The 23150-nt window shown below is 42.8% G+C and overlaps 1 protein-coding gene across 17 annotated transcripts in view; it reads right to left on the reverse strand.

The window, feature by feature from the left end:
• Positions 1-1983: 1983 nt before the first annotated feature.
• Positions 1984-23150, reverse strand: part of TBC1D24 (TBC1 domain family member 24) — a 33446-nt gene continuing 12279 nt past the window's right edge. For 16 of the 17 annotated variants that reach the window (XM_074841581.1, XM_074841585.1, XM_074841577.1 and 13 more), the window contains 7 exons: positions 20846-21880; positions 18518-18535; positions 13893-14051; positions 12564-12627; positions 10346-10441; positions 9703-9937; positions 1984-6459 (listed from right to left, as the gene is read on the reverse strand). In XM_074841581.1, coding sequence (XP_074697682.1) covers positions 6305-6459; positions 9703-9937; positions 10346-10441; positions 12564-12627; positions 13893-14051; positions 18518-18535; positions 20846-21804 — 1686 coding nt within the window. In that variant the 5' untranslated portion in view covers positions 21805-21880 and the 3' untranslated portion in view covers positions 1984-6304. The remainder of the gene's footprint in view (positions 6460-9702; positions 9938-10345; positions 10442-12563; positions 12628-13892; positions 14052-18517; positions 18536-20845; positions 21881-23150) is intronic. The other variant, XM_074841588.1, reaches the window with a different exon arrangement.

Consider the following 23150-nt stretch of genomic DNA (forward strand, 5'->3'; position numbering starts at 1 on the left):
GGTCTTGTGCATCAGCTGGTCACAAAACATCCCCCAAGGAAGCAGGTATCCATTCACATTTACAGAAAAGACTACACAGAAAATCCAGAAAAAGGCACAACTAGTAAGCATCATGCTCTTCTCATACTGCAGCACCACAGCAAGACAGCACAGCCTTCCTTTTCCCAGGGTTAAGGCTCCTCCAGTTTCATTAACTACCAGCCCTGTGAGACTTTCCCACCATCAAGCTGTCCAGGCATGATAAAAAGCTCCCACTACTTGATACAACCAAGCATAACATTTTCCTTTCAGATCTTCAGTCACCCAGTTTAAAGCAGCTGTTCAAAACCAGCTCAGCTGCTCAAGAACCCTCAGTTAGATTTTCCTGCTACTGAGTACCTTTGTTATTCAGTTTAAAGTCTTAGAGGGAACTGTAAAATTGTGATTTATGGTATTTAATGCTACGCTCACTTTTGGAAAGCAAAGTGAAAAAAGCCTATTCACTTCCCCTACTCCCACCTCTTTTAAAAAAGAAATACTCAGCCTGATAATGTTTACTGAATTCTAGGACTTTTGGCTTGCAAGAATGGAATTTGTGGTAATGGTGGGAGCAAGCAGCTGAGGACCAGGCGAGGGGGAACCTCTAGTGGCCACAGGCTTTCTGTGCAGCGAATCCTCCCAGCAGGGCAGAGCTGGCATGAAAACAATCTGGGAATTGTTTCCGCAAGCTCAGCAATCCCCCTTTCCCCATTGCGTCGCCTCAGACCGCAGCTCTGCTCTTGGAAACACCCGTGTGCAGCAGCACAGGAGGCGCCCCTGTTGTATAGGAAGATGTTGGGGTTTGGGTTTTTTTTCTCTCTTTTTCTGTTCCCCTCCTGTCTGCCAGGAGTTTCACTCAATCCCCAAGAATTTAGTGCAATTTTACTGGAAACTCAAAAAGCTTTTTTTACTTCATTGGTCATTGCCTCTGGGGACTTTCCAGTCATTTTGCCCAGAGGATTCTGATATCCTCCAACTATACCAGTAAGTTCCTCTAGTTCCCACAAGTCTTACATTTAATTTTCAGGCATTGGCAAAGACTAGGCTTAAGTAACAGGAATATTTGTTTAAACCAGTGCTGCTAACTAGAAACACTCCTTTCAACCACGGCAAAAAGCATCCACACTGTTATCAGGGACACAGGCAGGAAAAGGATCCAGGTTAGAACCAAGCCATCAAGAGGAAGAAAAATACCACTTTTAAATGAGCAGTTGTGTGACCGAGCTGCCTGCCAGCTGCCACCAGTCACGTTTGTGCTGGCACAAGGCAGGCAAAGCCTCTAGTGCGAGCAGTGGGGATGTACAGCGGCTGCAGGACCGTGGCCGAGTCCATGACGGTGTTGACATGCAGGGGATGCAACCTGCACCATTGGTCTGGTCTGCAACTTACACGTGTTGGCGGCCAGAAGACACCTCTAAGCTCCATCTGAAACCCAGGCTGGGCTGGGGCAAAACACACTGTCTGGCCCTGCCAAAGGGAAGAACGCTCATTTCAGAATTTGCCAATCTAAGTTTGGTTTTTTGTTTTTTTTTTTTTTCAGTGAGTTTGGCACCCGATCTTGGTGGAAGCCTTGTGAAATCTCCTGAAACAGTCAGGAACTGTGTAATGCTTCATTATAGTGAAGAGTGGATATCTATAGACTAGATATTAGGAAGGATTTCTTTGCAGAAGGGGTTGTTGGGCGTTGGAATGGGCTGCCCAGGGCAGGGGGGGAGTCCCCATCCCTGGAGGGGTAGAAGAGTCGGGTTGACCCAGCGCTGAGGGATCTGGTGGAGTTGGGAACGGTCAGTGTGAGGTTCATGGTGGGACTGGAGGAGCTTCAAGGGCTTTTCCAACCAAGACAATCTTGTGATTCTGTGAGTGCATGTGAGAGAATACCCGCTCCAAGGTTTATTTCTCAGTTTCAGCAGGCCATTTGCTGTGAGGTCTACAGGAAGGAAAATAACCAAATGAAGGACAAGGTCAGCAGCCTCCACAAAACACCTTTTAATATAATCCAAGATTCTGCACAGTGACAAAAATACCATCAATGTAGGGCAGTGATTCCAATGATAGGGTACAGAACCAATTCGGCAGCAAGCCACCACTCATCTGAAGAAAAACATCACCCCAAATAATATGCACACTCATCTCAACTATGAATAGTCTGAAATTCATGAGAGCGCTCACAGAAAGGCATCTCACTGTCAGCAGCCAGGTGCCCAAGCCTCCCATCTATCCAACAACTGGGCTCCAGGCCTCAGTGGCAGGAGCTGAGCTCTGCCCGTGCTGCGGCTGCAGTGAGCTCTGGGTCCCCACCGGCTGTGGCATCAGTGGCAACGGTGGGGTCAGCAGCAGAGAAGCTCACTTCCCCTTCAAAAATGAGGATGGATTTCCAAGGACAAAGTACACAATTTCACTGCACACACACAAATAGTTGATCAACCTGCGAGTGCCACCCTTCATGGCTAAACACAGATCTCTATTGGCATGAAGTTTAATTCTTTAAAGAACAGCACTGCCCGCCCCTCCAATTTGTCTAGTTATCTCAACACAGAGGAAATGGGAGTTTTTCCTTTCCCTTTGCTAACTGGCCTCTATTAACAGAAGGCTGATTAACATGCTTCATCAGAAAAGAGAGCATGTTGAAGGGTATGATCCGTATGAATGACAGTTTGGGTGCAGTGAGGAAGTCTGTCCAGCCTGTCTGACAGCTGGAAATAGTTCCTGTGACCTGGAAACAGCTTAGATGCCATTTACAATAAACTCAAGTTTCTGACATCAGGAGTTTAGCCGAGTCTTCTCTGCCTTCAAGACAATATTACAAAGCAAAACTGGCTTCTTGGGAAAGCAAATATGCTCTTGAAGAAATGTGGTAGCTAACGCCCAGCCTTCAGCCAAACAGCTGATCAAGGGACACTGTGGTTGCTGCCAGCGGGACTACAAACTACATCCACAGTTGCTCAGTTCCAAGGTGACCAAAGCACTTCACAGCTGGGGTACTTCAGATAATTTTAACTTTCTGATAAGGCGCCCATTGTCGTAATTGTCTTGAAAACCAGCCTGTGGCCCCTGCCTCAAGAGTTTTGCATGTAACACAAACTGTTGGCTTAACTACTTGAACTTTGATATACACTTGGTCAGCAACAACCATTAACTACACAGACCATAAAGTTGCCTCTTCACTACTGGAAAGAGAACCAAGTCACAATGCTATTCCTCCAAGGTGTGTCACAACCATAACAAGAATTGCACAAGGATTTGCACATGAAAAGGAACATTCATTTTTACTGAACAAAAGGATTGCATGAAGATGACACTGCACTGTACAATTCCTCTTGCTAGATTATTGCAGCCTCTTGCTTATTCAGGCTATTCAAATTTAAAACACACACACTGGTGCTGCAGGATGTCTGAGCAGGGTAGTGCTGCATCCAACTGAAACCATCCCTGCGACATGTGCCTCAAGATTGAGAGGAATACAAATACCCAGCAACAGGAGGATCACCTGGTAACCCTTTTACCCCCTGCTGTGATTTGCAGACTCGTGTAGGTCTTTGCTCAAATTGCTCTGGGCATAGTGTGTGCTCCAAGTGGTTGTAAATGCAGCTGTTGGACACTGCCAGCCACCCAGCATAAGGTCTTTAAGAATGAAGATTTACCTTTAGTCCCAAGCAAAAGACTGGTTGGGCACCTTTAAGCTACCAAAAAGGGCTCTTTTGTGGCCCTTTGCTGCAGGGGGGGTCAGAATTGTACTCATCTAGCACAAGAGAAGCTGAGCTGAGGCCTGCGATCAACTTCTGAGAGACACTCAGGACTCAGATGCCTAAACCTCACGGATCTTGCGTAATGCTCCTCAGATTCTCACACCAATATCCTGTGATGAACTTCTGAGCAACAATGACTTATTTCTGATTCCAAACACCCAAATCCCTGTGCACTAAGAACAGAGCAGGGAAAGGAGTGGTGTTTCTTAGATATGGCTTAAGACATGGTACAGTACTTGGGTTTTGCTGACGTAGCTGCATCCAGCAGGGACGGGGAGTGAGAAAATCACATCACCATTGCCAGCTGCAGGAAAGATTCATTTTGAGTGTAATACTAAAGTCCCACAAGTCCTGCCAAGACACAGCTTGAGGGAATTTCTAACAACAAGCTGAAAATTAACGCTATTGTGCTTTTGGTTTGTTTTGGGTTTTTTTGGTTTTTGTTTTTTTCTAAGGGCACCTCAGACAAGCTCGAAAGAGAGGAGCTACAGACAAAACTGAAATGCCACCTACATTTAAGAGAAGATGCTAAATGGGATACATTTTCTGAATGACTTCTTTTGTCTGACGAAGCTTATGGGATACTAGCAAGTGCAAAGTGATACAGCTAGCTTTAAAAAAAATAATAGAAAGCAGCATCAGCTAGTATTTGTAAAAAGCCAGATATGACTATTAGAGTTCTTCCTCATCAAAATACGTAACTACAACTGAATTAGATCTCCCTTTCCAGTTCAATCAAGCTTACAGTACACCTATGAAAAGACAGCTGGAGAGCATTCACCGCGTGGGAAGTGGGAAAGAGAGGCCAGGCCCAGTGCTGACTGTCAAACAGGGTGAAGTAATCTAATTGCAAATATAAATGGTGCAAAAGGCATCTTGAACTGTTGTATATGCAGTCTAATATTTCAAAAAGTTATTTTGACAAAAATTCAAAATGGCACCTTAAGAAGCAAATCACATTTTTTGCCAAGTTTGTTTACTTTGCAAGAGGAAACACTTTACCAAGACACAGGGTATTTTCATTGATGGCAAGCTACACAAGCCAACATTACCAACAAGACTCACCTGTGACCTCTGAATATTAATATGACTTTGTCTAGCCGAGCTGAGATTTTATCACTATAACCGTTTAATTTTTCCTTTTAATGAACTTCAGGTTTAAGTAGTAATAACATTTCCCCCACTGTAAATCAATTTTTTAGATTGAACTGCTGAAAAACCAGCAATTCCTCTTTCCCTTCATTCTACCTGTTGTGGTAAATCATCTCACTAGCAAATTACCCAGTGAAGCTTTGAGAGCATCCTGCCATAGGCTCTGGATGATGTTTATATACTTGTGACTCCATGTGCGAGAAGTTCTACAGCATATACCACAAGTTTTAGATAAAGACACTGGGCAACTGTCTCCAGACATCTAAGCATGCTTGCAGAGAGCTGTATGAGTTCTCAGGAATGAGCAAAAGCCTCTTTGCATCATCCAAACCCTACCAGAACACTGCTGGCAAAAAAAAGTTACCTTTTTCAGGATCTCATCACTGGGAAGACTCGTGATATGGAGGGAACACTGTTGCCTAGAGTTCTCTTGGGAAACTCATCCACTCCCAGAATAATATTACACAGAATATTTCCCTCCCACCTCCCTTCATGTACCTGTGGGGAGAGCATTAAGCTTCTGTATCACAACGCCCGATTCCCCAAACACGTAGGGATATCAGCACAGTTATTCCCAGATTTAAAGCTCCGTTTTAGCTTCCAGGAAAGATGAAGAAAGGGAAGTTTCTGAGCACTGCATATATGCTCTGGCTTTCAGCTGCCTGAAACACGAGTCAGTTTGAAGCCATTATACTGATATGGAATAGGAATGTAAACAAAATCAAGCCTTTGAGATATCGTTGTCCAGTCTGGATGCCTTTCTCAGAGGCCAACTCCTCACACAGATGCAACTGGAATGTGTCAAGGGTTCAGGTACAAGGAGAAGGATAACTAGCAGTCACGGTTCTTGTGTCAGTCGAGGGCTTTCATAACTTACAAAATGGTACTGATTTGTCTGCACAATGTCTGCTTACAGTAGGGCAATGATTTTATGAACTCTGTTCTACGTCAAATCTGGGGTCACCAATGTTCCCTGTGAGCAGACATTTGATTATTACTGGCTCAAGCCAGATACTGGTGCCAGTGGCACACGGCTCTCCAGTACATCTCAGCCAGCTCTGTGCCTCTGAGGAACTGCAAACCTGTCCTGTGATACGGACTTGTACTCATTTAGGATGGTTTGAAATCATTATGTTTTCATTTTTACCCAATAACAGGACCTGATCCAGATCTCTAGCTATGGTGTTAATCAGATACATTGCTTCACCTTGACCTGTTTTAAATAAAATAAGAGTAAACAACTAAGCCCTGCGTTCAAGTGCACCACTTAGTAATTACCAAAAAACACTGAGCCCAGCAGAAATTATATTCTAACCTGGCTCCTGCATTGGAGTTTGCCTTGGGAATCCTAGGACAATTGAAAAACGAGTTGATTACTGATAGTCACATCAGCCACTCATGGTGTCTCTGAAGCCCCACACCTCCAATACAGATATCTGGAAACTTTCAGAGCACAATGGCTGATTATTGAAAGTATTGCAGTGGCTGGTTCTTCCGTGGTTCAGATCTGCATCGAGGTAAAGAGCCTGGCCATCACCACCTCCTGTGAAGAGATAAAGAGAAGTGTAAGGGCGTGTCTGCATTTCTTAGGGAAACTGCTATACAAAAGAAACCCAAAAAAAGACTTAAGTGCTCTTCTCATGGGAACAGGTGGAGGTCCTAAGTGATGTTTGCTTGCTGTCTTCATGTGTAACGGAGTATGATCAAATGTACAGCTTTTAAATGACACTATCACAACTGGATGATTTTTTTTTTTTTTTTAATTAAAAAACCCTAGTAATGCAAGTCAGTAAGAACAAGCAGCCTGACTCAAATGCCTGCATTTAAGATTTGTTTTTCAGTGATGGAGGATCTTGGAAGCTAACAACTGCATATTTTTCCTCCAGTAATGAAAAAAAAAAAAAATTCTGTTAGTCAAAAATCAAAGCTGGGAGAAGAACAAGATCAGTAAGTATCAGCACTGGATTGGTCTTCTAAATCACCCACCACAAGTGAGGTCTCCCAGGGATTGATATTGGGCCCAAAGCTGTTTAATATGTTCGTAAGTGATCTGGATGAGGGGATCAAGTGTACCCTGATGAAGTTTACTGAGGATACCAAACTGAGTGGGGAAGGGAGAGCCACCGTACAGCTCTGTGGAGAAGGACCCGGGGGTCCCAGTGGACGATAAAGCTCAATAGGAGTGAACAGTGAGCTGCAGGGGCAAAGAAAGCCAGTGGGATGCTGGGTTGCACCAACAAGGGCATCACCAGCAGAGATAAAGAAGTCATTATCCCACTCTAGTCAGTAGCTTGTCAGGCCACACCTGGAACACTGTTCAGTTTTGGTCCCCTCTATACAAAAAAAGACGTGGCCAGGCCGGAGAGGACCCAGAGAAGAGCCACAAAGATAATCAAGGGACTGGGAAACCTGCCAGATGAGGAAAGGCTGAGAGAATTGTGTTTGTTCAGCCTTGAGAAGAGGAGGCTTAGGGGAGACCTTATCACCATGTTCTAGTATTGAAAGGGTGGCTACAGAGAAGGAGACTCCCTTTTTCACAAGGAGTCACATGGAAAAGATGAGGGGTAATGGGTACAAGTTACTCCTGGGGAGATTCCAACTGAACACAAGAGGAAAATCTTTCACAGTGACAACAATCAACCGTTGGAATAATCTCCCCAGGGAAGTGGTGGACTCCCCAGCATTGGACACCTTTTAGATTCAGCTGGATAGGGTGCTGGGCCACCTTGTCTAGATGGTGCTTTTGCCAAGAAAGGTTGGACCAGAGGATCCAACCTGGTACTCTATGATTATAAAACACATGAGCTTTAGCATTTTGATTATCTGTGGGTCTATGTCAAGATTCAGAGAGCTTGCAGTCAGAGAATGCAGTGAAGTGAAGTAAATTTAGACAGAAATCTGTTAGGAAAACAAAAAGGAAGATTCCTGTATTGCTTACAGGGCAACTGCCTAAGAACAGCTACCAAAACCATCTGAAGAGTCAGAAGGGTGGAAATGCTGGTCTACAGCTGGAATCGTGTACAACATTCCTTTCCATATATCTACTACCCAAGCCTGTATTTCTCTTATTACTACCCATAGTGTAATATATGGTAAATATAAGTGACACTCTTATCTAAGGCTGACAGAAAGAGCTGGTGGGATATATGCTCAACGGTAAAGGTCTCTGAAATATCTGTGATACATCATTAACAGTGATTTCTAATTTAGATACAGTTACACCGAAGCTCTCACCAGCCTAGCTGACACTGGAACAGCCCAACTTATAGTTGATTAGAGCACGAGCTGCTAAGTGGGAAATCAGCCAACAATTGATGTTACAGAGAAAATCGCCAGGCTAGTTGCTCTCCTAACAAGTGCCAAGTAAAGCTTTTTGGGAAAAGGACAACTACGATTTTATACCTGTTCCTTGGAAACCCCATTTAGGTGACAACTTTACTAAGCAGGCTTTTGCCAAAGTCAGCAGCACTACAGATCCAATGAAGTTTCAGGAGAATTAACAAGTTTTAGAGTCTACCCTGTGTTTTAAAAGCCTCAGTGCAAAGTCAGTTCATCTTCAAGAACTATCCAAGAACTTCGATTTTGGGGCCACTCCTGTTTAACATCTTTATTGATGATCTAGACGAGGGGATCGAGTGCACCCTCAGTCAGTTTGCAGATGACACCCAGTTGGGTGGGAGTGTTGATCTGCTCGAGGGCAGGGAGGCTCTGCAGAGAGACCTGGACAGGCTGGAGCGATGGGCTGAGGCCAACTGGGGGAGTTTCAATAAGGCCAAATGCCGGGTGCTGCCCTTGGGCCACAACAACCCCCAGCAGCGCTACAGGCTTGGGGAGTGGCTGGAGAGCTGCCAGGCAGAGAGGGACCTGGGGGGGTGATTGATAATGAGCCAGCAGTGTGCCCAGGTGGCCAAGAAGGCCAATGGCATCCTGGCTTGTACCAGCAGTAGCGTGGCCAGCAGGGACAGGGAAGGGATCTTACCCCTGGACTCGGCACTGGTGAGGCCGCCCCTCGATGAGTGGGTTCAGTTTTGGGCCCCTCACTACAAAAAGGCCATTGAATGACTCGAGCGTGTCCAGAGAAGGGCAACGGAGCTGGTGCAGGGTCTGGAGCACAGGTCTGATGGGGAGCGGCTGAGGGAACTGGGGGGGTTTAGTCTGGAGAAGAGGAGGCTGAGGGGAGACCTCATGGCCCTCTACAACTCCCTGAAAGGAGGGTGCAGAGAGGGGGGATGAGTCTCTTTAACCAAGTAATAAGTGATAGGACAAGAGGGAATGGCCTCAAGTTGCACCAGGGAAGGTTTAGACTGGATATTAGGAAGCATTTCTTTACAGAACGGGTAGTCAGGCGTTGGAATGGGCTGCCCAGGGAGGTGGTGGAGTCCCCATCCCTGGAGGGGTTCAAGAGTCGGGTTGACCCAATGCTGAGGGATCTGGTGTAGTTGGGAAGAACTGTCAGTGCTGGGTTAACGGTTGGACTAGATGATCTTCAAGGTCATTTCCAACCGAGATGATTCTGTGATTCTGTGAAATATTTCTCATCATGAATTAGGCAGCATGAAGGTATGGCTGTGCTTAAAGCTATGAGTTACTATCTTACTCTAAAATGCTTGATATGCAAGTCTTCCCACAGAAAATTTTTGTTGGGTAATAACGTCAGGTTTTGGCCACTTTTATCTCTAACTGTAGTGATACTGAAGTACATATATGGTAAATATAGGTGACTCTCTTATCTAGGCAGATAGGAAGAGCTGGTAGGATATCTGCTCAAGTTCTCACACTGACTTACCTATAATGATGCACTCACTGCTGCCAGCCATGAACATGGAGGCTGTTTTGGAAGGCAAGTTGAAGTGCCGAGCTGATAAGAAGGGGGAAAGGCGATCCGAGGGGTCTGATGGGACACGGCCGGAAGAGAGGGTGCTGGAAGCCGGTGAGGCATGATTTTCTGGCTCTGAACCAGTTGTGGCCAGTTCTGGGTGTTTTATGATCACCCACTCGTAGCGTTCCACTTCTGGCTGCAGCTGCACAGCGGTAGAGAAGAGCAAAGTTTTAGTTAGTGCAAACACACTACACAGAGCTCTGCACAGCAAAGAACGTTCCAGCCCTTCAGACTCCACCTGTGTGATTATAGGCCAGCTGTTATTTTCTTTCTTTACACCTTTGCTTTTTAGGTGGTTGAAGAAATGATGCAGTGTTTTCTGAGTTACCTTCTTATATCTTTTAAGAAAATATTCTGTGCAAGGGGAGAAAAAGGGTTAGCACAAAACTGAAAAGTAAAATTTTCTCCTCCAAATTAAGAGTTCTGTAGACTTTATAAACTAGGAGGGCATATAATCCAGCCTCTTCAAGTGGAAGGGAAGTAAGAGTTACTCACACCAGTACAGTCGTTCTGCCTTGCTACTGGGTAACGACAATAGAATTTTACTCACCCTAAACACAAAGCACTCCCCAGTTCCAAAGAAACTCAGCTTGTTCCCTCCTCGCCTGCGCTCGCTCCAGTCAGTTGACAGATAAGCACCACAGACCTAGCACAAACAGCACTGTCAGGAGGCTTTCCACTGCAGAAGAAAGTGTGTTAAACCTATTGATATCAACATTTCAGAGTCCAGAACTGGAGGTTTTATTTTAGTTTGATTTTGAAAGTCTCTGTATCAGTGGATTAAGGGCAGCACAAGTACTTATATCTAAAGATAGATTTAAACTGCTCTAATCCACTGGTGGATACCCTTAAATCCTACAAGTTTCATAAATTATTTCATATCTCTGAGGCCTTTAAGGAGAAATGTTCCAACATAACTCCAGGTGCCAAAACACAAATCACTCCAAACTTGTAAAGCCTGACTTCCACTTCCTCATTTTGGCATCCAAAGCAACAGCATTGTCGCAGGTGACAGTATGAGCAGTTCTGCCTGAACATCTTCTGGTCATAAACAGTAGCCTTGGTGGCTTCCTCCATTTCAAACTGTAGGTTAAAATCAGTTTAGCTAAGCCAGTGCTGAACTAGCTCAGATATCTAAAGCAGCCTACTCAAACAGCATGGGGTTCACTAGCTGCCAATAAAGAAAAACACAGCCTTAGAGGGCTGAGCTCTTCTGTGGAGTCTTTTGTTTGCACCAGAAGAATTTCTCGCTACCAACAATAAGCATCACTGCCAAGTGGACACAGACCAAACAATGAAGCTCCAAGAATGGGATGAAAGCAACTCTGCTTTTTTTTTTCTCCCAGAAACTATGGTTAAACAGAATTGTTTTAAGGTACATTTACTGTTCAGCCTCCACCAGCGTTACAAGCAGAGCTCCTAGGACAAAACTACTGAAGAGCAGGTTTTTTTTACATCGATAAATCATGTATGTAAACAAAAAGATGGTGCAGAACTCTTGATCTGATATGCCCGGAATACATGAAAGACAGAAAATCAGAAGGCAAATTTTCTTCTTTCTAAAATGTAACTACAGACGAATATGTAAGACGAAAATGTAAATACAGACGAGTTATTTACGAATAAAGGATGAATGCAATCCTTTGCAAAAAACCAAAACCCCCACACTTTTCTCCTACTTTTTTGATTGGACTTTTTTTTTTTTTTTTTTAAGAGGAACGAACCATACTATAAAAACCAGTATCACTTACAAAGCTAGACTTTTAATATGCTCCAGGACAAGAAGCAAAATAATAAATAAATATTTTCCCTCTTCCGTTTAGATACCATGGGCATTCTATAAGCCACTGGCATGTCAATGCAGGCCTGGGATGGCCAGAAACCATACACAGAACTATGGAACAGCCTGGAGCCTTAGCATTAGGTAGATGCAAGTAAGTGTAGAAATGGGGCTGTTTCACAGACAGTAATCCTGCAGGAACATAAGGAGAACATAAGCCCACAGGCTGCAATAATAGTTTAACGTTATACACAGAATATTTAGGAGTCACCTACAGTGGTGCAGAGAACCAACACATTACAGGAAGCACTATGTGCCCTCCTTCAGAGGTTCTGAGAAGCATTCTTGTTTTATGCCTTTTTTTAAAAAAAAGCATGAGATGAAGCTAATGTTTCTGTTTTCACATTATGTTGTCCAATACTGTCATAAACAGTAGAGCAGAGAAGCAACACTCGTTAGGTAAGGCACCTGTGTGCATTCCTCCTCAGATTCTCACAGCTTTCTTGTTTTATTTATTTATTTTTTTTAAACAAGAATTAGATGAAGTTAAAGCTTTTGTTTCCACATTATGTAGTCCAATATTCATACCATTTAAATTCTGCTACTTTCTCTCCTCATATCCTGGAGAAAATGAAAATATCTTCTATGAACCATGAGTTTCTTAACACAATTCCCCAGACTCTCCCTCTGATTCTGCAATTAAGAGAGTCTGTCCAAGAGCAAAATGAGTTACTCTAGTCCATCATCCCACACTACTTACAGCAGAAAGAATAGCTGACCAAGACCTAGTTTACAAGACTTACCCAAGAACGCACAGTCCCATCATCAACAAATGGAACCATTTAAAGCATGTATTGTTAAAAAACCAAAACCAAACCCCAAGCAATTTCAGGTCCCTTGCTTCTTCATTTTATTATAAACAGTTGTGTGGTGCAATACAGCATTATGCAACTGTCTAAAAACCTAAGTTAGTTGCTTTTCACCTCACCTCTTTTGCTGTGGTCTTAATGAGGAGAAGAGTTGGTTCATGTCCCTCGCTGTGAGAATAGAACCTGAAGTGCAGAGTACACAAAAATGAGCACTCAACTACTACCAACTGCAGTTCTTTTCCTCCTTAACGTCAGTCACCACCTCCTCCTCCAGCTGATGGCATGGCAGAAAAGACATCCAAAGATTAAGTGTATTTCTGCAAATGCTTTCTATAGTTCATCATAAATAACAGAGTTGAGTATAAACAAATATTCTTAAGCAGTTCTTCTCTACGCAGTTCTCTGTACGTTTGTTTATGCCTCTGCAGAGTAACTAGAAGACTACCTATCTGAAAGGAGGTTGCAGAGAGCTGGGGATGAACCTCTTTAACCAAGTAATGAGTGATAAGACAAGAGGGAATGGCCTCAAGTTGCGCCAGGGAAGGTTCAGACTGGATATTAGGAAGTATTTCTTTACAGAAGGGGTTGTTGGGTGTTGGAATGGGCTGCCCAGGGAGGTGGTGGAGTCCCCATCCCTGGAGGGGTTCAAGAGTCGGGTTGACCCAGCACTGAGGGATCTGGTGTAGTTGGGAACTCTCAGTGCTAGGTTAACGGTTGGACTGGAGGAGCTTCAAGGTCCTTTCCAACCTGGATGATTCTGTGATTCTGTAACAGTGGCATTTTGCAGCATTTTGAATTAAGACAACCTAAAAAAAGTTGTGCCCCAAGGACTACGGTTGTCTGAAGAGCTTTTGGTTTTCATAGAAAATAATTATGACGCATTCTCTTTGTTTGCTTTTCCTCACAGGCCCATGGGGCTGGGACAGCAGACCACTCCCCACCTCAGTACCTCAACTGCAGATGTTGAAGTCATTAGTAGGAGCTATAGGATTATAGTCTTCTGTGTCAAGTGCAAGGAGAACTCATACCTAGTTTATCCCACTTTAAAAATAACAACAGATTCATAGGTAAAGGAATCTCCAGTTTCCAGCTCCCTTATTCTTAGGATCAGTTTGAATGTGGTTATCTATCAAAAGAGCCTGCAGAGCAGCCACTGAGCTAAACCATTCATACCCTGTGGGGAATGAATCAGTCTCAGACCAGCATATTCTGTGAACTGATGCAAGTTTGACTCTTCCAATTGGTCCTGGACAGTTTAAAATGGCATGTGAGGTATCCTGGTCAAATGCTGTAGCCAATAGGAATTTGCCACATTTACATGCCATCGCTAATAATACTCTTCAGATCAAGTTCTGATTAGGCACGGCCTTTTCGTCAATCCAGCAAACAGTTCACCAGTTGCTCTTGTTTGCCCTACGGTAGGGCAGAGCGGGGAAGGTTTTCCTTACCGGCTCAGACTACAGCCATGTTCCAAGGTGGTGAAAAGCAAGAGGGGCTGGCAAAGTGCAAATCGCTCTGGGATCCACGACCAGATATCTCGCATCTCCTTCACACTGACAATTTCAGACTTGAAGTTCTCAGCATGAACTGCTAAGTGCACATTCTGCCTGAAAAGTACAAAACAAACATTGAGAAACAATAGTTTACCAACAAAACAAGTTTCAGATTACTGGACAGTAACACGCAAAGACAGCTGAACGCTACAAAGCCCTGGTTGATATGCTGTTGTTCAAAGCTCCAGCCCATGGGATTAGAAGGCCATGACTTAGCGAAGATAAAAAACTACTGCAGTTTAACATAATTCTCAAGAGGTAGTGAGTGATCTGGCCTTACTGAAATACCTGGAGCAATTCCTCTGTATGGCAGCTGTCACCTGCACCACCATGGTGAGTCAGCTGGGATAAGCATGACCTTAAATAGATCAAATTATATTTGCTGTTTGAGCCAGTCTTACTGGCATTAGTATTTAAGCATAGAGAACAGAACACCTAAAGAAACGGCCAGGATCTGAGAGGAAGAGGTAGTACTTTTTCCCCCTCTGAGGTCCTGCCTGTATCCATGGAATTAGAGAATTCCTAAAACCCTCAGAAATCTTAGAGGAATCAGTATTACCAGGCTAAGCAATTTCAATCCAAGGCAAATATTTGAACCTTTTGTAAAGTTCCACCTCTTGGAAACATGTCATTACCAATGACTTCCATTTCACTAAGAACCAAGTAAGTTCCTAGGTTCATGGTTACAGATGGAGCCTGAAAACATGAAGGAATGCTAGACACACCGCAAAGCAAACCCCCATACCCCTCAGAGGGGTTGGAGTTAATTATAAGAGCTGACTTGTGGCTTTTAAACACTTGAAGGGAATAATAATAATAACACTAATCATCATCATCTTAAGCAGTCTTCATTTCTCAGATTAAATAAGCACACAAACTCAAAGCCTGGGGATTAAACAAGTGTTATTGCATCCACAGCTGATGTTAAAGACTTTTAAAATGCAAGGTGACAGCCAAGTACATGGTGGAAGTGACATAGGAACTTACACAAGATACCAGCCATTAGTTAAACAAAGCTTTAGGTGGTTTGCGCTGCATGCAAGGGTTCAGTTGCAAGTATTTGCCAGTTTCTGGTGGTTTTTTTGGACAATTACACATTTCGTTCCCCTTAGTTTCATGGAACATAAAGAGGACATCAATACTGCATACCTGCATGTATCTGAATAGCTTAGCTCACACTCCTGAAAACACACAAACCATACATTTTGTATTATTTTTCTTGCTTGTAGCACCAAGAAATCAGCAGCATTTGCACTGGACTTTAGAGCAGTGCTTGCCTGGAGACGTTGGGAAAGGCTTTCTGAAATTTACTGTAGCTGTCTTAGTGTCAGCATTTCTGATGAAATGACTCCTTAGCCCACTTAAAAAAAAATGAATTACTACTTCCTCTAGCAAAAGGAACAAAATCACTACCTGCACTGTTACCCTGCATTATTTAATTAGCAAGGAACTTATACGGACACCTATTTAAGCAAGCTGCAACTATTAAAGGGTTTTAAAACTTAAGAGCATCACTGACTAGGACATTATTTATGCTTTTAAACAGAGCAAGCTGAGACACAGGAGAGATTCAGCTGAAGCAAAGTACGAGCCAAGACTTGAACCCACATCTCTGGAATCTTACTTTAGGTCTCAGCCCTCCTGGTCCTGTCTGGTCTGCAGCTAAAGACTGGTGGCACTGCAGAACAGAGCTGAGAAATAAAGCCTTGGGTTCAGTTCATCCAAAATTAGATTTTTCTCACACTCAAGGAATTAAAAAACATTCAGGGCAGTCAACTAGTTTATTACAGTGAATTTCTGGAGGAAAAGTAATGATGATAAATTGGGTAAGAGTTAGTAGCAAATATCAAAATAGCTTTAAACTTACTAAACCTCAAACAAGCAAGCCTCAGTTATTCCTATGCTTGGTCTGTACATTTTTCACACTTATGTGAGCTGCTTGGGCAACTAAACTTAAGTACTTAAGTTCCTAAAAGGCTCTCAACCTCAGTGCACCTTTTCTTTTGCCTCTGTTCCTTCTCCTGGCTACTATGAACTGCTGATTTAAGGACTCTCCGACCAGACCCCACTCGAAGCCTGTGTTCAGCAGTATTCATGGTAACACCTCACTTCCAGTACCCTGTGTCTTCCTACAACTTTTCCATGTAGGTAGAATATCACTTTTACAAACAGATCTTTCTGATTTACGAGAAAGTATTTACCATTGTATTGGCTGCTTAAAACTATTCCAGGCATGCCATTCCTGCCCCTTGAATACCATGGTGAATCATTTTATATTTAACATCACCATCCAGTTAGTAAAACCCAGACCACAGCTTGACTTGAAGGATTTGAAATAAAATGACCTGCTATTTCCCAGCCATAAATCACAGCTGCAGGTGCTTAAGACTGAAACCTGATCCTGTGTCCAGACCAGTGTCAATACACAGCCTGCACCTACATCAAACCAAACTCTGTGCTGCTTAACAAAAACACAAGTTTTTTTAGGGGGATTCAGAAAATTGCAGCTAGAGTTACAGGTACCTAACGTTTATTCATCCTCTCATTTTTGACAGTATTTCTCTAATGACACTGAAAATCATCTCCTTCAGTTGGGTAGTTGCTTCTCAAAGTAATAAATGAGTGAAAATGACCAGCACACAAGTTAGCTAAGGAAAAAAAACCCATTTTGGTCTATATCAATTGATGAAAATTAAGTTTAGCTTTCACCATACTAGAGGTCTTTCAGGGTTATCTGGTAAAAAGACAGCAGTTTGAGAGAACACTGAATTTGGACTGGCACTGCATTAAAGTCCACCACTAGAACTGAACAAATTCATTAAGATTTTACCCTGCATTAGCATTCTCATCAGTTCCTCATGTTGGCTTACTGGGGTCGGCATGACAACTTTCTATTGATTACTGATGTTGGAAAAATATGTTCAGCTGTTATCATCCCAAAGGACATTCGATTTAGAAAAGTAGCACAAATTAGGTGTTTAATAAAGCAGCTTATTTGCTGTTTTTGTAAGACTGTTGTTTTTACAGCTGTATCATTAATACAATATGCTTCGGAGACCTTGGAGTTCCTGAAGATAAAGCCCACGTTGACAACATGTGGTAGCAGCTGTCACAGTGGACATACTCTGTACATATTCCACGGCAACAAACACCACGCTGCAAGGTATGACTCACTGAATTACACCTTCCTGCTCTACTTTGTTTTGGGTCAAATCTTATGGTGTCTGCATTATCTTTAAAATCCATTATAATTTCAGTTAGGCATGGTAGAAGGGGTATGTTGTTTCTGAGTCATAAATGGCAATGTAAGTCCTATGCGGTGTATAAGCCTGAAACCTAATCTTGTGTTGAGATCACTGTCAACAGACACCCTGCATCTACCTAAGTCCCCTCAAACCCAAACTATGGGCTTTCTAGCAGAAATCAAGGCTTTCTGCTACTTTCAAACATTGTAACTACAGTAAAATACATGGACATTGAAGATTTGCTTGCCTGGAATTAACAGCCTGCTGATTTATTAGAGGTAAAATCCTTGGCACATGGGATATAATATGAAACATGCTTTGGTAAGTCTCTTAAGGTGTTCTTTCAGTCATGAAAGCATGAGGAAATTAATTCAAATTTTGATTTTATAAATTAGTACAAATGTTAGTGTGCATCACTCACTAAAGTTAACTCAGGGCACCTGCAACAAGGCCAGAAGATTCTTAAAGGTATATGAATTAATTTAAACTCATACATCTTGTGGTATTCAATACTGACAGGGCAGTCTTTCTCCTTTCCAAGTTCTCTGCTTATCAGGTATCACAATCCACTGGGTTTTGTTCTTTAAGATTTGCTTTTCAGGCCAAGATTTGATGAATGACTTCATTAATCATTAATGCTATATGGCTGAGTAACTCTGACCTCCTTGACCACAGGAAAATAGTCTTATCATTTTGCCTCTAAAAAAAACCCCTACCTACTTAAAAATAAATATAATCTAGTATGAATAGAGACAAGTCACTTCCAGGACTGTGCCAAGTTGGGTTCAGTCCAACATCTTTCCAATGAACTACAGAAAGCTTGCAAAGGAGAAAAAAGTTGAGTATGTCTCACAACTATTGCAAAAGCATATACCAGGTTTGGATGTGGGACAACACCCAACAGTTCTGAAGACATGTTACTTGAGATGCTTTAAAAAAGAAAAAAATACCACATTTTTGCCCAGTGTAGAAAGGACTTCTATCCCACCATTAACACTACTCTTTTCCATTCTGGAAAACACAGGCTGGTATTGCTGTATGGAAGTGCTGGGCTGACTAGCTGGGCCCATGATCACTTATCTTACAACTTTGCAGGTGCTTTGAACTAACTTTGTAAGAGTGTGATCAGGAGATGTTACACAGCAATCGGATGCTATAATTGCTGCCCTGCTTCTCCTGCCCCAGCATTAAGCAATAATGACAGCCTTGGAAAAAATAACCAGCCAAAGACAGAAGGAACAAGCAAAGTGGAAAGATTCAAGTGTTTTAACGTACCTTTTGGGAGATGCAACACTGCAAACAGGAGGGGTGCAGTGGGTACAGAATTGACAGAAGGAGAATGTATGAGGAGAAAGACAAAAAAAGATAGAAAAGATCAGTGATTTCCTACATCTGCAACAAAGTGAATGAAAGGAGCCTGGAGAGAAACAAAGCAAGGTTTGATTCGAATCACCAAGAATGAGAAAAACAAACAGACAGGTTAAAATATTTCCCATTTCTATTTTTTTTGTTCCTTTTTTGCTACCTGCTTGTAGTTACATGACTGGAAAATAATTCATCACCCCCTTGCACAGACCAAACACATCTGGACAAGAGAAATCATATCCTATCAAGCCCTGGAGAAAAGCTCCCTTCTCCAGCACCCACATCTGCCTACACCGGGATCTGAACGGAGCCAAGCTCACAGCAGTACCATGCCAGGGGACACTGAGAAGTTTCAGTATCTCTACAAAAGCAGCCGAGAGAGGATAACAGTTTCTCATTAGCAACTCTGGATGGTAAGGCAGTAACTACTGGCATTATTTGAGTACAAATTCACTGTATTTTGCTTTGAAGGCATCACTGTTTTTCTGAGCAAGAATACTTCTACAACACTTAACACAGCAGGAGCTTCTGGGGCTTCTGTGGTTGGTTGGGGTTTTTTGTTTGGTTTTGTTTTATTGTTTTAAATTTTGGGTTTTTAAAATTTTATTTAAAGCTCTCATTCTGTTGCTGAAGAATATACTCAAAAAGGGTATTACAACTCTGCTGAACTTCACTACAGGAAGAAAAGATACACATTTAATACTTCTGGCGGTGAGTCCCAAATACAATGGTCTGAACTCTACCCGATGTGACATTCCGGTGGCTAAAGGCCTTGAAATACTTGAGACTGACAGAGCAGTCTCTTCCAAGATATGAGCAAAGTAAAGCACAAGCTAATTGTAAACCAAACTGAGAATCTAAAAATAAACCATTGGAAAAAAGACTGGAAGGACCTTTACATTTATTTAGGCACATGAAAGAGGTTCTGCTAACATTTATCTTATTTTATAGGCTGAAATCTGCTAGGTATATATTTCAAGACCATGGAATGATATCTGTTTGCAACTACTGTAACTCCTCAGCAACACAATTGGCTGCAAGATCCTAATACATCAGTGACTGATACCTTTTGATTTGTGAAGATTTAGAGAAAATGAAAGACTGTCCCTCTAGAATACCAAGTGCTAGACATCACACTTACTGACCCCAGCAGACTTCTAGAAGTCATCTTCCCTTCAGAGGTCAGGATAGCTGATAAAGCTGTTCAACATAAACTCACATTTCAAAAATGCTTGGGAGAAGTTTACTGCAGCCACAGAAGGCCTTAAGAGAAACAAACCATGGCTACAACAACAGTATTTACCTGCACATACATTTGCACTTGGCAAGATACTAATTTTGTTTAGATTAATATATTGCTGCCTTTTTTTATATACATGGCCAGGTCTTTCAGCTAAGCTTTTTATTATTGGGGCTTTTACTATCACATTGGAGCAGGATTTTAATTACTAGTTTCACAGCTGGTTTCTCCTCCCCTCATTTCTGAAAAGAAATTGTGATAATGCAGTCATTGCTTGGATGAGCATCCTCACTCTTCTCTTTCATGGTTCTTGTAAAATCATTCTTTTTAATAGTACATGAATCTGTCATAAAAATAGGTCAACTCCTACATATGATTACTATACTCTTGACTTCCAGGAGGCTTGAAGTCAAATTAATTTAAAAAGTAACCCGTAAATAAGACCTACTTCTTCCTCACTCTGTTAAAATAACTCACCAGTTAAGCAAACATTTCCAGCTGGGACAGTGCTTGCCTACAGAGGCTGCTGAATTCACAGCACTGGTCAGCATGAAATTGACATTTTATACAAATAATCTCATATTTAAGAATTAATTTTCACATTTGTTTGGATACTTTTCTTCCAAGTAATTTATCAGTGTTTTTTTCCAGCTTTGCTAAAATATTTTTTAGTTTAAAAACAGCTTTGAAAGATACTTTTGAGATACAATACTTCCAGTTACTGTGTACCTGTAAAAAGTAATTATAAATTCATCACTAAGCTGTGAGAAACTGCTTTGTTTCTCTTGTATAGTAACATTTCAGTTACACTTCTCACTGCAATCCCAACAATGCTTAATTTTGGGGCCGCTGACTTTTTCTGCAGAGAAAAAAAATACAGCAGAGATACCAGCATGTACCAGTTGAGCTTCTGCACCAGTCACCCAGGACCGAGTGACTGCTCATCACACTGGGAAAACCCACGAGACCACTCATGCTACTGGTAATGAGAGCCCTACCTTTTCTGCTTGACCGTGATGCCCTTCTGCTGCAGAGCCTTCTCGTTGGCCATCTGCAGGAGCTGGATCTCCTTCCGTGAGAAAAGGCGGATAGCAAAGGCTTTTTCCAGAAGCCTCTCTGGAGACACTGACTTGGCAATGTCTCTCACAAAAGCTCGAATGTCCTGCTGTATGCTGTCAGACTCCATGGGCTGCCCGGCTCTGACTTTGTGAAAAAATTTCAGAAGAGCCAGCGCAACACGATAGAGAACTTTGTAGCCCTCCACCAGAAACACATCAAAGACCCGAGCAATGTACACCATAGGCAGCTCTCCGAAGAGCCACCGCTGCCAGTCGGAGTAAACCTCCAACACGTCCTCGGACACTGCCACCATCAGCTTATGTGCTGCCTGACAGTACTTGTTAACCAGGTCACCAAAGGTCATGCAGGAGGACTCAAAAGCCAAGAACGTCTGATCGATGAGCCGCTTCGACGGGTCATTGCAAGCAAGGATGCGACAAACCTGTTCAAAGCACTCTGCCTCATCTTTGCTGTAGTGGAGGAGCAAAGCTATCACAGAAGGCAGTGCTGGGCAAAATGATATGTCTGGGAACTGATTCGCAATGCACAATATAATCTTCCTGACTGCCCCGATGCCTTCTGCATTCAAGCAGTACGTGGGGACCAGGCTGTTATCCACAAACTCTGGTAGTGGAAGGGAGCTACTGTTACGTTTTCCAACAATCTTTACAACAATGTCCCGGTACACATTTGCATCTGGGGTCACTGTGCGACATGGGATATTGCTAATTAGTTTGTGGTACACTTTGGCTCTCAGAGAGTGGTTCTTGGCCCAGTAGCCCTGGCGGGCCAGCTGCTTGAGCTCCTGGAACTCTGTGCAGGTCAGCTCCTTCGCATCCTGGCTCTGGACAGTAACATCCATTTTGTCCCAATCCACAAAGCGGTTGTATTCATCCATGGCTCCAGGAGAAGCATATCAGATAAATCATGAGAATGGAGACCTTATTTGGTCATTAAATGACTTGCAGCTTTTTCTGCAAAAGTAAAAAAATAGAGGCTTGAGTAACAGGTAATCTCCCATTTTCTTTAGGAACACACACATACATTCAACTTGATCCTGCCATGCCAAAACTGTTTCCCAAAGGAAGGAAAGTTAAAGACACGTGCCTTTTTATTTTTAAGCCAAACCTTATTTCCATTCTGTCAGTAACTCATACTGAAGGAATTTATCAACGGCCAGCCAAGGGGCTGATTCTCAGGACTTCTCCACAGGAAGCTGATTTCCCGAACTGAAGGTCCAAGCTGAGGCATGGACCCTTATGTTAACTTCTCACTTAGAAGAACAGAAGCCTCCCACTTCAAAAATATCCATTGTAAAGCCCGTTCAATTTGCAATCTCTCTTTCTAATTCTCTGGGGAAGTAACTGTTATTTATACCACAAGGACGCAGTCTCATGAGCAGCTTACATTGTCCGAAGACTGTGTGGCCAGTGACAAGATATGCCAACCTACTGCTAGCCACAGCCACGCGTTCCCAGTGATTTCTTTGTGCTGGTACTAGCACTAGCGTGGCCACAGAGTCACTGAGATTAGTTTGTTAATCTGGTACAATTTTTCTTTTCCATTGGATAAGCAAGATGTGCAGCTGTATGGTCAGCCAGATTAGTGCCAGAACAAAGATGAGTGCAGGGCAGAACCACCCTTTCTGGCTGCAGTACAGGCTCAAGCCAGCTTCAAACAGCTTCATGAAACTGCTTCTTAATTCGCTTGAGTACTGCACTGGATTTCTGGTCCTGACCTTGTGCACGCTTCTATGATCAAATCACCCTCTAGAGGGCCTGCTATCACCAACATTAGATTTTAAAAACGCACACTACTGCAATAGCACCAGCAGCTGAAAGATCAGGTTCTGGCCTCTAGTTCCTTGAACCATGTGTTTACATGATCTACCAGTTGATCCAGCTTTAAAGTACCCCTGTGTCCCAGCAGACAGCATGACTGCAGTCACTAATGGCCATATCTGAATCAGCTTTAATCACATCACTGCAACATTAGAAAGGAAGATACAATAAAATGCACTAACAGCAGGCAACAGGTTTGCCCAGTGCTGGAATGTCTCTGCCAACGTGTCCTCAGTGTCAGATTAAAGCTAGGAAGCACACGGCCATCAATGCTGCACATTCTGCAAAGGCAGACAATCCCTATAAAACGCAACAGGCCTATAAAACTGTTTTGTACAATTAAGACATTACGTAGCAAGGTTAAATCAACAAAAGCAGTTACTGAAATGCTTCCAAAGAACCC

Source organism: Strix aluco, chromosome 15 (assembly GCF_031877795.1).
Source record: "Strix aluco isolate bStrAlu1 chromosome 15, bStrAlu1.hap1, whole genome shotgun sequence".
In the NCBI taxonomy this organism is placed as follows: Eukaryota; Metazoa; Chordata; class Aves; order Strigiformes; family Strigidae; genus Strix; species Strix aluco.